Source organism: Mesocricetus auratus, unplaced genomic scaffold, assembly GCF_017639785.1.
Source record: "Mesocricetus auratus isolate SY011 unplaced genomic scaffold, BCM_Maur_2.0 Super-Scaffold_100676, whole genome shotgun sequence".
NCBI lineage: Eukaryota > Metazoa > Chordata > Mammalia > Rodentia > Cricetidae > Mesocricetus > Mesocricetus auratus.
The window spans coordinates 55,751,551-55,765,467 of NW_024429266.1; the positions used below are offsets into that span (position 1 = coordinate 55,751,551).

Sequence of the window (13,917 nt, forward strand, 5' to 3'; positions counted from 1 at the left end):
TCAGGAGTGTGAGCAGTCACAGTTGTTACCTTCTAACTGACTTATGCTCAGCTGTCCAGAGCAATACCCACTCCTGCCGCTACTGCCTGCTATACATCTTCCCTTCACCCTCCAGGAACTGGGGAGCTGATGACAGTTGGTTTGGCATGCTTAGAAACTCGGTCCACTCTGCTCTTTTGACCTCAAGGTGCTGCCAAGACTGATATGTGTCCCAAGTTCTGATTTTTGCAATGCCACTTTATCAGCTAACAGGGGCTGTCAGTCAGACTTTGACCTCTCCAGAGGCAGCAGAAGGGGGCTTTCCTCCAGGGGGTTGCCATCCTCCACTAACCCCTCCTGCCCTGCCCTCTCTTCCCCCTATGGGGCTTGTTTCCTGTGTCCTTTCCCAGCCTTGGTGGCATCCCAAAGGATTCCAGTCAGTTATCTTTCAATATGGAGGCAACTGGGACAGTCTAGCATGTGTACCTTCACCTGTCCTCGTTGTGTTTTGAGCTAGTTAATGTGCCTAACACAGTGGAAGTGTCTTCCTACTAATAAGAGTGTAGCAGTCAGAAAGGAACTGGGATAAGGTGGGAAAAGGGGTGCCAAGACCCTGAAATAAGTCTCTCCTCTCTCTCTCTCTCTCTCTCTCTCTCTCTCTCTCTCTCTCTCTCTCTCTCTCTCTCTCTCTCTCTCTCTCTCTCATTCCTTTGTTACTTTGTGGTACTGAGAATTGAACACAGGGCCTATCTACCACTGAGCTGTTTCTCCAACCAGCAGTATCTTTTAAATTCTAACCAGTGGCCTCTGGAAGGTGACTACAGAATGTTTAACAAAGTCAATACACACTTTCATCATAGATCTGTGTATGTGTGCATACATGCACGTGCATACATTTACCCAGTAATACACACTTTCATCATAGATCTGTGTATGTGTGCATGTATGCACATGCATACATTTACCCAGTAACTACTGCCCCCTCTCTTGCTCCTCTTGAGCTGCCTCCCTCCCTCTCTCCCTCCCTCCCTCCCTCCCTTCCTCTCCCTCTCTCTCTCTCTCTCTTACCTTCTCATTATTTATTTTATTTTGGGGGTGGGAGACTGGACAAGGGAAAGAGCTGTAGTACTTAGAAAGGTATTCTAATGAGCCTGATTTCTGTCACTCCCTGCCTCTATCAAAAATTCCCTCTATGCTCAGTGGCCGGGAGACACAAGTGTCTAAGCAAAAATTAAGCTGTTTAATCCACTGTAGCATTTGAAGGTCCATACTCAGTAGTGTGGCTGGGATCCTCACCACCTCTGCTAATATCACACAAACACACACACACTCACACACACACTCACTCACACTCACACACACACTCACTCACACACTCACTCACACACACTCACACACACTCACTCACACACTCTCACACTCACACACACTCACTCTCACACACTCACACACACTCACTCACACACTCACACACTCACTCACACAACACACTCACACACACACACACACACACACACACACACACACTCCCTGGAGATGACAAGTAGAGGAATGCATGTCCCCTCAGAGGTACCCGAAGAGAACATGGCCCTGCTGCTCAGGCAAAGGTGCGGTTGCTTTGAGGCCCGCCACCCTGAGGAGATCTTCAGTGTTTTCATCCCCAGGGACAGGACATGGGAGAGTAAAGAATGCTGTGACTGGAGAACAAAGACAAAGGGACTTTTCTTTCTCAGTGTTAGAAGTTTATAGAAAGGTGACAGAACCTGGAATTTGCCCTTCTCCCTGATGAACTGGGGCTGAGGTAAGGCACACTTGTGGCTGGAAGCATTCCTTCCTAGAGCACTTACGTGCTCTCACTTCGGGTTTCCCCTTCCCAGCTCAAGGTACAAGCTTTGTTTAATGACTCTATTCCTTTGGTTCCTGAGAAAGTTGTGGTCCCTCCTCTTTCCTTCTTTCTTTCCTTCTTTCTTTCTTCTTTCTTTCTTTCTTTCTTTCTTTCTTAAGGCCATTCTAGGGGATCGGGAAAGGAAAACTTTCAAAGTAAAATAATAAAAAACATACCACTCTGCCATTTCAGGCACATAAATAGCTTCACCGTAGCCAGGCTACACACTCTCTTTGCCATAGCAACCTAAAACGAGTGTTTATAACAGCCTGTCAGCCAGCCTGGAAAACAGCAGCTGCTGCCCCCACCAGCACGCTGAGGTCCTTGGCCTGAGAGCAGTGGGCAGGCTCCTGGGAGCAGTGGGCAGGCTCCTGGGGAGGTGTCATGGAGACAGTGGACCTGGCCCTCAGGCAGGGGGGCCCTTGGTGGGATGGGGGGGCTGTTTCACCCTCACCTGAGCTCAGGTTCTTAAATAACCCAGGCTCCTGCTGTAGCCTATAAAAAGAGGCTGTTCTCCTTGAAAAGCTCACAGGGCTCTTCGATGAAGAAAAAGGATACAGCATCCAAAGAGCACTGGAGGAGGAGAGGACAAGAGCAGGGAGGGGACATGGCCCTGTCTTCCCCCACTGCCTGGAGCTAGTACCGTGTTCTGACTGCTCGGACCTCCAAAGCCTTGTGTCCCTGAGGTGCTGCTGACCCCCATGGGTGGATGGTGGCAAGCATCAGAACCCCTGAGGGTCTCTCAACTGCTTCATTATCCACTTGTTAGAGATGTCTATTCCCAGACGGGCAGTGGTGGCGCACTCCTTTAATCCCAGCACTTGTTAGACAGCAGCAGGTAGATCTCTGGGTTTGAGGCCAGCCTGGTCTACAGGGTGAGTTCCAGGACAGCCAGAGCTACACAGAGAAACTTTATCTCTTAAACAAAAGCAAAAAACAAACAGAAGGGAGGGAGGGAGGGAGGGAGGGAGGGAGGGAGGGAGGGAGGGAGGGAGGGAGGGAGGCAGGAAAAGTCCATTCCCAGCCCGGCTTCAGTCCTGATCTGAAAGCTGGGGGAGGTCAGCTCCCAGGAGACCTGGTGTCCCTCCCATTCCCAGAACCTTCTTTTGCCTCTCTCTCTCCTGACTCCTGTCTCCCCACTCCTTCTTCTTTCTCTCCTTTCTGTTTTTTAAGACAGGGTCTTGCCACGTAGCCACAAACTCATGGTGATCCTCCTGCTTCATCCTCTTAAGTACTGGGGTAATAGATGTATGCTACCACACCCAGCTTTGTCTTGGGGTTTTGCTGTTGTTGTTGTTCCTTTTATTAATAAACATCTTTTTAGCAAGCTGACCTCACTCCTTTGCCAGTGTCTTTTGGGAACTAGTTGGGCTGAGAAATCCAGGAAGGCCAGGGTGGCGAGAGCTCTTTGTCTATGTGTAGGTAGGACTCATGGGACTGAAAGGGGTAAGCAGATGGCCACCGTGTGATCCTCTAGTGAGTGTCTACGTGACGCAGCAATGTCACTTTGTTGTCTTTCCTATGCAGACCCTAGGCACACAGCAGCTGCTGTGGTACTCCTCTGTGGTAGATAAGGGAGACATCACTTGGGAGCATACAAGCCCATACTCCCACAACCAAGAGAGATTCACCCTGTACTTCTCTCCTCGAACAGGACAGATTCTGATGAAATTTGTTTCTAAAAATAGCCCCAGAGGCAATCCAGCTGTTAAAGAGCCCCTTTGTTCCCTTGGAACCAATGTGTGGAAAAACCATAGCAGCCCCAGGAAGGGCAATCTATGTCATCCAAGAACGTGTATATACTGAGTGCTTGAATGTCACTGCCCTTGAGTGCTGAGTGTGGCCCAGCAGCTTCCTGCCTCAGTTCTGGGGCATGAGAAGCAAGCACTCCAGCTGACTGTTTTCCCAGGCATCTCTCATGACCAGGGGGCAGGGGCAGCCAGGCTGCCCATTCCCCAGATGCCAGACCTTCTAGATCAGCAGTTCTCAACCTGTGGGTCAAATATCAGATATCCTGCATATAGATTCTTACACCACAATTCATAACAATAGGAAAATCACAGTTATGAAGTAACAAAGAAATAATTTTATTGTTAGAGGTCGTCATAACATGAGGAACTGTATTAAAGAGTTGCAGCATTAGGAAAGTTGAGAACCACCGCCTCTCCACTCTCAACCTCCTTAACCAACATAACATTATGCTTTTTCCTCTTCATACCCCAACACACACAGAGAGAGAGAGAGAGAGAGAGAGAGAGAGAGAGAGAGAGAGAGAGAGAGAGAGAGAGAGAGAGAGAGAGAGAGAGAGAGAGAGAAAGAGAAAGTTATCTAGTTACAAGAGCATGAAGATGACCCAGGCCAGTGTATCCCGAATGATTTGGAAGAGAGTACCTTCCCTTAGCCCTGGGTCCCAGGGAATCACCTATTCATGTCCTGCTGATATTAGTGCTGTTATAGGACGGAGCTGGGAGTGGAGGTAGAGCTGCAAAGAAGACACATTCTACTCCCACATGCTGTTCCCTGCCCATACCACAGAGCTATGTTGTCATCTAATGTATCCTGATGTCTCTGACACAGGCTGGATCTGAGGAGCAAGTGATCAGTCATGGATCAACTCATGGTATCGCTCAGGCTACCTCTTTCCTGCCTCCCACAGACCTGGTGAGGTTTGCTGTCGCTGTACGGCATCGCCAGACAACACAGCCATTCCACAATTCCTCCTGCCTCAGCTTCTCAAGTGCTAGGAATTACAGATGGAATCCATCATGCTAAATAGTGTGGTTTATAGTTTTGGCCCTTGGGGGTGAATTGGGGTTGGCTATTAACCTGTGGATTCCTGGCCCACTGCTAGCATCAGTCTGTCTGAGGCCCCTTTCTGCTCAATCTCTCCCCAGTTCCTGTTCTCTTCTCTGCCTGTGGACAGCATTCTAATGGTCTAAGATATCTTTTTGTACACATATGTCCCTTAGAATGTATAGAATTGTTTTGGGGCGCATGCCTTTTAACTCTTGTAAAAAGCTATGTAACTATTAGCTTCTTCCACCCATCATAATGTTTTTGTATCCCCAGTGTTGCCAGTATAGTTGTGTGTGTGTCTAATGTGTTTCTGATGGAAAGTCACATTCTGAGTCACCTAGTGGGTGTCATTTAGCTATCCATTACCAAGTGCTTCCCAGGTGACTTCCCACTCCCTGTCACAACAGATGGCATGCCAGGGAAGTCATGGTGCTTGCCCTCTTCCAGGCCCTGTTTGAGAACTTCCTTAAGTGGTGCACCCAGGCTTAGTTTGCTGCGTCCAGGATGTACTTTATGCTTACTGTAACTTGGAAATACCTGCTGGCTTTGGGGAGGAGGATGGAGTCTGGATCTCTGAGGTCACTTTCTCCAGGTGACTAACCTCATTCATGCTGACTCTCAGGTTGACCTTAAACCCCCCCCCGTCTCCTTGCTGAGTGCTGGGGTGGGATTAGAGGCATGCACTACCACACCTAACCAGAAAGCAGCATTCTCCTTTAGGGAGGACTGGCCTACTACACCCCAGGTCTAGGAACTAACTGAGCACAGCATCAGGCTCCTGGGTCTGGCCATGGAGGGCTAGCCTGTGACCAGTGTCCCTGCCCTCACTTGAGTGTAGCTATTGGGAAATGATGAAAAGCTGTACCACTGCCATCTAAATGTTCCCATCACACTGGCAAAGTCCTGCGTTCTGCCTCTGACCTCCTTCCCATGTGTCTCTAAAAGAGGGAGTGTGTTCTGATCAGCCTGCCTGAGAACTGTATGAAGGCCCAACTCAGGATAACTCAGACACAGCAGCCTGATGTGGCAGGTTCCTGTTTTGTTTTTGAGATTCTCAATGTGTAGCTTTTGATGGCTGAGACTGTCTGTGTAGCCCCAGCTAGCCTTGAACTCTCCATCCTCCTCCAGCCTCAGGTCCCCAAGAACTAGAAGGATCTGTATGACCAGGCTCTTGCCCACTTTCTCCTTTTTCCTAAAAACAAAAACAAAACTTTAAAAATTATATTTACTTATTTGTATCGGGGATTGTGTGTATGGAGGCATGTGTGCAGAGGCCAGTGTGTGGATGTCAGAGGACAACTTGTGGGGCTCATTCTCTCTTTACACCATGTGTCCCCAGAGATCAAACTCGGGTCATCAGTCTTGGCAGCAAGTGCCTATGTCCTCTGAGCTATCTCATTGGCCCTCTTTTGTTCTTGTTTAGGCAGGGTCTCAGGCAGACCAGGATGACTTCAAACTCAGCATATAAGCTAGACTTGAACTCCTGATCTCCTGCCTCTACTGAGTACTGGTATTGCAGGTGTTTGCCGCCACTCTGGCTCTGGCTTACAATGTGGTGCTGTGGGTGGAACTCAGGGCCTCGTACATGCTAGGCAAGCATGCTACCAGCTGAGCTACATACCCAGCCTATTTGACAGCTTTCCTTTTTTTAATATTTTATTTGTTTATTGTGTATACAGTCTTCTGCCTGCATGCTGGCGGAGGGCTCCAGATCTCATTCAAGGTGGTTGTGAGCCACCATGTGGTTGCCGGGAATTGAACTCAGGACCTCTGGAAGAACAGTCAGTGCTCTTAACTGTTGAGCCATCTCTCCAGCCCCTTGACAGCTTTCTTGACAGGGAGCAGTTCTTTGGAAAGTATTGGAATGTCAGAGAGGAGCAGACCTGAGCAGGACCTCTCAGTGCAGGTCACTGGTGGGGTTTAATGGCCAAGAGATGTGGAGGCAGGAGGTGTGGAGGCAGGAGGAGTGGAGGCAGGAGGTGTGGAGGCAGGAAGAGTGGAGGCAGGAGGAGTGGAGGCAGGAGGTGTGGAGGCAGGAGGAGTGGAGGCAGGAGGAGTGGAGGCAGGAGGAGTGGAGGCAGGAGGAGTGGAGGCATGGGTATCCACACTCCTGGGCTCTTCTCCGGTGGGGCCTACAGGCCCCTATAGCCATGCCAGTCTGGAGCCAGTCCATTCTGCTCTGGGATGGTGTCAGAGTGGTGCCGTGGGATGGAGGAGAGGAAGATCTGGGCAGTGTCTTCCCATGGTGAGCTTTGAGTCTACTACTGCTTAGAAAGGACAAAAGGTGTGCCATCTACTTCAAAACCCTTATCGGTCATGAGCAAGGGAACAATAGGTTTCTGTGGGCCTTTGAGGTTTAGAGAGAAGATCTATAGCTTTGTTTTCATTTTCCTGTAGCTTTGGTCTTGTTTTTGAGGTAGAGTGACTTTGGATTCGGGTTAGAGCTGAAACCCTGGCTCTCTGGAGCCATATTTGTCTGCTGTAAAATAAGGCTGTTGAGCATTCAGTGACACAGTGTAGTAATAATGGTAATAGCTACTGGGTACACAGCAGCCCTTGTCAGCGGCTGTACTAGGTACTGTGTAATATTTGAATTCATATTGCAGATACTTGGTATCCATCTCATTTTCAATGAAGTCTCAAGTATAGTGCCTAACACATTGAATGTACTAAAAAATAGTGTTTCCCCCTTCCCCATCTCTCCTCACTCCCACTCTGCTCCTGAATGTGAGAACACTGGAGCCTCATTTGGGATGAGGGGGACTCATTAGAGAAGTGACAGGTGCTTCTGGGGACCTTGGAAGCAGCTTTCAGACCTTAGGCTGGTGCAGCCCATAGACAGGGCCAGCCTTCTCGCCTACCCCCGCCCCAGAGCTCTCTTCCATAGCCTCACACCATGCTTGATAGTGACTCAGGAGTGTCCCCAAGAGCTATCCACTTGCCCTAATGCAAAAGCTCCTGGCCCAGAGAAAAGAGCAGAGCAGGGTAGGACATGAAAGTCCGCTGTCCTGAGCAGCCCCAGTAGAATGACCCACGTCATCTATTATCCTAGACAACCCTGTCTGCAGTGCTGCACCATCCTAAAGCCTGACTCCAAGCCCGCTGCCCCTTTTCTCCATGTCCAAGCAAGCTTGTTGCCTGTGCCCCATCCAGTTTCAGAGCCATAGGAGGATGGGGGATGGGTTCCTTCCATCAGAGGTGACCTGATGGTCTGGGGACAAATGCCTCCTTCAGTACCCCAGGAGAGCCTCGGGGAGTAAAGAGTTCCGGGGACAGAACTGAAGGGCAGATGGTCAGGTGTTGCCACTTGGGTCATAGGTTTTCTCTTCATTTGGGGTACTCACTGATGAGCCTCACGACACTCAGCTTATCGGGAAGTGTGGAGTGGCATACTGTTCAGGTACATCCGGAAGCAAGGCTGGGTGATCACATGAAGTAATGTGATTTCTGCCCCCAGGAAGAAAGGATGGTACTTCAGTCTTCTAGCCTATCATCCTCCAGGATGGAGAACACGCCTAGCCCAGAATGCTCCAAGTGACTGACTATCCTGACCTGACCTTCCTGACTGGAAAACTGTAAGGTTAACAGAGTCTTCTTCGGCAAGCTCAGCATTCTAGAGACCTTACATGTCCCTCAGTGCAGCAGGACTTGCGTAGAAAGAACCACTGAAACTTGAGGTCTCTATCACACACTGCTCCTTGGTCTCTGTACCCATGGCTGGATACCTGGCCTGCTGTGTAAACGTCTCTGCCTCTCCTGGAGCAGTTCAGTAGCATTCTGCCTTCTAATCATCTGTACCCTCCTCTGTGGGTTGTCTCTGTGACAGGAAGACTTTCTCCCTCTTAAACCCGAGGAGAGGTTTTAAGTAAGGAGTCTAGACTTAAACGGTCCTTTCTTACTCTTTTGAGACCCAGGACCATAGATGCTGATGACTATTACTGGTGGCTGCAACCCAGCTCATGGTATTGTTAAGGAAATTGCCCAGCTGGGCGTTGGTGGCGCACGCCTTTAATCCCAGCACCCGGGAGGCAGAGGTAGATGGGTCTCTGTGAGTTCGAGGTCAGCCTGGTCTACAAGAGCTAGTACCAGAACAACTTCCAAAGCCACAGAGAAACCCTGTCTTGAAAAAAAAAAAAAAAAAAAAAGAAAAGAAAAGAAAGAAAACCAAGAAAGCTGCCCTAGAACTTTCTTTTTCTGGAGAGGAAGATGGGGAGGTTCATGGAGCAATTGTCCTTCTACTTAAAGGACAAGGAAACAAAAGTTCACTCAGATCAAGTGAGGTTTTCTCCCATCACTTGAATGCCTTGTGCTGAACACTGAGCATCCAACATGTTGAAATGCTCATTTATTAAATCAAGAGTCCCATTCCTTTATTGTGCCCCTAGCACGATATGTTATGTGGGACTGGTTCTCCTCCCAGTTCAAGGTCCTAAACTGGCTAAGTGACTCACCAAAGATGACTTGGAAAGAAGCAGGTATGTTTCTGAATGTGCTACCGGTGCATTCAGCAATAAAACATCAGCTGAGTGCCACTATATACAAGCTCTCTCCTAGGCAATGGGGAGCAAGCAGTGAGTAAAATGGGTAAAAGAATCCCTGGCGCCACAGAGTAACCACTGTATGGGCAGGGACGGAAAAAATAAAAACCTTCTGTCAAGAGTAGTGGCTCACACCTGTAATCCCAGCACTTGAGAGGCAACAGCTGAAGAATCATGAGTTTATAGCCAGACTGGACTGGATAGTGAGTCTCAGGTCAGCCTGGGCTCCGTTGAAAGACATTCTTTTAAAAAAAGAAACACAAAAACAGAGGCTGGAGAGATGGCAACTAAGAGCACTGGCTGCTTTTCTTTTCCCAGCACACGTCAGCTCAAAACCATACACAACTTAAGCTCCAGGGCATCTGACACCCTCACCTAGTCTCCTCGGATATCTTCTGAGATGCAAGTGGTCCACAGACATGCAGGCAGGCAAAATATCTATATACATAAAATAATAAAATAAAAATTTTAAATTTAAAAAAAGTAAAATCTGCTGGGTAATGGTGATGCACACCTTTAATCCCAGCACGTGGGAAGCAGAGGCAGGCAGATCTCAGAGTTTGAGGCCATCCTGGTCTACAGAGCGCGTGCCAGAACAATCAAGGCTACACAGAGAAACCCTGTCTCAAATAAGAGATGGGGTGGCGAGAGAGAAGAATAAAATCTGACTCCCAGCTCCATGCTCATCAGCGTTGTCTTGGACATCCTCTGCAAGATTAAGGGTCTTTGCCTAAGGGTCGAGATGGGTCTCTTGCTGCTATAGCCCCCTCACTCCTTGCAGACTTGGAGAACTAAACTGGGAGAAAGTCCTGTGACAGTTGGTGGGGAAAGACACATTCCAGATACCCACTGCAGCCCTGGGTAGGACAGAACCTTATGCACACTCATATACATACAAAAACTTTCCCTAAAAGAAAATACTCATTATAACATTTAATTTTAGAGACAGGACCTTGCTTTATAGCTCAGAATAAGCCTCAAACTTGTAACAACTCTACCTCAGCCTCTTGAGTGATGGCATTATAGGCATGGACCATGTACTTGGTGATAATGTTTAATTTAGAGATTAGGCACAGAAAATGGAGAGATAGCCCAACTGGTAAAGTGTTTGCTATGCAAACATGAAGATCTGAGTTCAATCCCTATCACCTACATAAAAAACCAGGGTGGTGGCATGTGCTTCTAATCCCAGCTCTGGGTAGGCAAAGACAAAGAGGATCTCTGGGGATCTCTGGTTGGCCAGCCTAGTCTAACTGGGGAGTTGTAGATCAATGAGAGACCCTGGCACAAAATTACCTCTGTCTTCTAAACAACATGTATACATACAAACATATGCATATAACTGTGTGTGCACAGAAGTGCAGGTGTTCCCACGTACACACACAGACACACACACACACAGAATAGATGCAGTAAGAAATTAACAGAAATAATTAATAACAAAATTGGGCAATTATGGCAGCACAGTTATGTGAATGCATGCTCCCTTTCTTGTACCATCCTCAATTCTCCTTTCCACAGGATTTGAATAGGAAGGGACTACTAGTGTTGGCCCTGCTCCTACATCAGTCTGAGAGAGGGAGTTAGACCCACTGCCTCCGGCCCTTTTCAGACCACGTTTCCCAGGATTCCCTGCTTGCTTAACTTACTGTAAGTCAGAGTATTGAGAAGACTGACTGGGCATGCTAGCTGAGGGAGGGGTGTAACAACCTCCATCCCAGAGGAACCTGCTTGAAGCAGGGTTGCTTGGGATCAGCAGGGGCTTTGATCAACAGGAACCAAGTTCTTATCTGATGACTCTTGAGTTTTGTTCTCCTTCTGGAAGCAAGAACGGCATCTGTTTATCACCCTGCCAATTGGAGTGCCTTGCCAGCCCCTGGCGGCATAACCCAACTGCAGGATGGGTATTTAACATGTGCCCTCTATGTTTGGGTGCTAAGTTCAGTGAGAACCCCTCACATTGGAGCGGCTGACATGTAGGGCTCAGCTCAGTCTCTGTGTCACCTTCAACCCTGCTCATCCTTACTTACACTTAGCTGTGCCCACACACTCAGCCAGCGTGTGCTCCGGGTAACATCCTTCTCGATGACGGAGAAATGCCTGCCTCTCTCTGATGTGTCACTATACTAACATGAGACCCTCCAGTGTTGCTTCCTCACACTGATGGCTGTTAGGGCCTGTACACTGGCTGAACTTATTTCTCCTGCATCGGAGAACCTTGAACACTCATATCCTTCAAACTTACTATCTTTCTTCCTCAGAGGTCTATCTGCCTTTTATAGGAAGAAAAATTATTCCACTCTGTATCATAACTGCCAGAACATTTTAGTCTTTCATTACCTTGGAAAGCTGCTGGGAGGACTTAGCCCTAAGACCAAAATCTGGTGTCAGATAATAGCCATAGTTTGCCAAATTTTCATACCACCGAAGGCTGAATGTTTTTAAGGGGCCTTTTATCAGCCCATCTTCCTGGTTTGTAAACGTCTGTGTATAGAGAAGAATGTGGCACATAGGAGCGGATGGTGTGTGGACAAGCCATCCTCCTGCCCCCGTGGATCTAGATTCATTGCCTGATTCTTCTCTCATCTTACAGGTAAAGCCAGACTAAAGCATCCTATAATCAGTTATTGCCTGGAGAGTGGGAGGGACTTTAGGGGCAGTAGCCTTTTATATGCAAGTTTCTTAAGTTAATTTGTATGCTTTAGTTTGGAAGAAGTGAGACTTAAAGATGGTGTTTCTGAGATAAATTCCCTACCCTACCAGTTGACAGGCCCGCCCAGGGCCTCCCATGAGTCTGGCCACTCAGCTTAGGCCTCAGCTATCAGTTCCGTTCAGACACCAACTGTCATTTAAACCTTTGTGCTGGAGAGTACCTTGCAGATTCTGGATCCTCATGGCTGTTCTAATTGTTTCTTTTTGTCTTTTTCTGCATCTCTATTCCAGAGACCTAGCTGTCATCGTTATCCAGGGAGCCCTCCTCTTCCTCCTGACGACGCTGCTCTACCATCGCAGTTGCTGGTTGTTGCTAAGGTTGCCTCCATGGTAACATGCTTATCCTGTTTACACTTTTATATGGGCAAGTAGTCTAAGCTAGGAATCAATCTACTCTGGACAACTATTTCCATCATCACCCAGAGGACACCAATCAGCGTGACGCCAAATCCATCTTCTACTAAGTTCCTCCAACGTCTTCCTCCTCTCACTAGTAGACTTGATACAGAAGAAAGGATCTAGGCTTGGTGTTGCCACTCTGAAGCTTGTTGCACAAGATATTGTCAATTTAACCCCTATCTGGGCCCCAAGAGAGAAAAGAAGTGGGAGAAACGGGGAAGAGAAGGCAAAAGACATTGATCAGTTGGAGGGAAATCTACATCTTCTCTGTTTGAGAGTCTGGTAACCGGAGGCAAAATGACGAACCCATCAGGACATAGCTTGGCAGGCAACTCGGTGTCTGAGAACTATGAAGGGGAGTTTGGCTGCACATTAATGGACCTTAGAAAGCTCATGGAGCTTCGTTCGGCTGATGCAGTCACCCAAATCAGTACCCACTATGGAGGTGTACAGGACATCTGCGCTAGACTGAAAACCTCCCCTGTAGAAGGTAAAGGCCATTTCAAGGGCTGGGGATTGGAGGACAGTGACTAGGATTTTGAAATATTATTTCCAAGCTTCTGGAGAAGGTACATTTCTGGAGACCCAGTGGGTTGGTTTTCATCTTGTGGGAAGAGTTCTGTCATCTAAAGTGTTGGAAGGAGGGAGGTCACAAAGAGCTGTTTCTTCCCCTGGTGTGTTTAGGAACTATGATTCTCTAAAGTTTTCTTTCCTCCTGTTTCTATAGCAGTCTTACTTATTTGTGATTTAAATCTACTTATCAGTATATAATTAATTCTCCCCATTCTATCAGTCTTTGATTACAAAAGAACTTGAGATAGAATTCTTCCTCACACACATCTTAAAGTTCAATGGCTGAGAAAGGGCTACAGGAAGTAGTATTCCAGCCATCTGAGTATCTCATTGTACACAATTAGAAATGGGATGGCATATCATAAGTACATCTTTGGATCAGTCTTTAGTTACTGATTTTTTTTAAAACCCTGTCTGATAAACTTTTGCCTCCACCATATAGGGATCAAACCCAGGGCTTTGCACAAGTCCACCCACCACTAAGCTGTAGCCTCAGCCCTCTTTTTTACATTTTTTATGTAAGACAGATTCTTACTACATTGCCCAGGCTGGACGTGAGCTTACTCTGTAGTGTAGGCAGGCTTTGAGTTCATAATTCTTCTGCCTCAGTCTCCAAAGTAGATGGGATTACAGGCCTGGTATTATATCTCATAAGCTTTGGGTTCAGACGTTTGAAATAATGTTTATACCTAACCCATACAGTTGTTAAGATTAAATAGCACTGTGTATGTGTGTTTGTGTGTGTATGTGAAAACTGATAATAGGTATTTAATAAATTAAACAGAGCTTGTGTACCTGGGGATTTTGTTGGAATATGATTGCCCATATCTTTCCTAGAATCATAATCTCTAATGTGGCTAAGGTATGTGTGACTGCAGCCGCTGTCTCCCATGCTCCCTGTCACCTCAGAGGCTAAAGATGGCAGTGCTTGGTTGCCTTCAGGCCCCCCCCCAGCCTTCTGTCTTGGGTTCCATACTACCTTCTGAACACTGTCGACTTCCTGCCAGCTAAAAGTTTTTTGTTTTCATTTTTATT

General features: G+C 47.6%; 1 protein-coding gene across 6 annotated transcripts in view; it reads left to right on the forward strand.

Annotated features, from left to right (window-relative positions):
* The window catches only part of Atp2b4 (ATPase plasma membrane Ca2+ transporting 4), a 108,700-nt gene that overhangs the window by 42,822 nt on the left and 51,961 nt on the right, over window positions 1-13,917 (forward strand). For 5 of the 6 annotated variants that reach the window (XM_040738538.1, XM_040738533.1, XM_040738535.1 and 2 more), the window contains exon 2: window positions 12,142-12,799. In XM_040738538.1, coding sequence (XP_040594472.1) covers window positions 12,607-12,799 — 193 coding nt within the window. In that variant the 5' untranslated portion in view covers window positions 12,142-12,606. Of the gene's footprint in view, window positions 1-8,117; window positions 8,236-12,141; window positions 12,800-13,917 lie in introns of all 6 variants that reach the window. The other variant, XM_040738534.1, reaches the window with a different exon arrangement.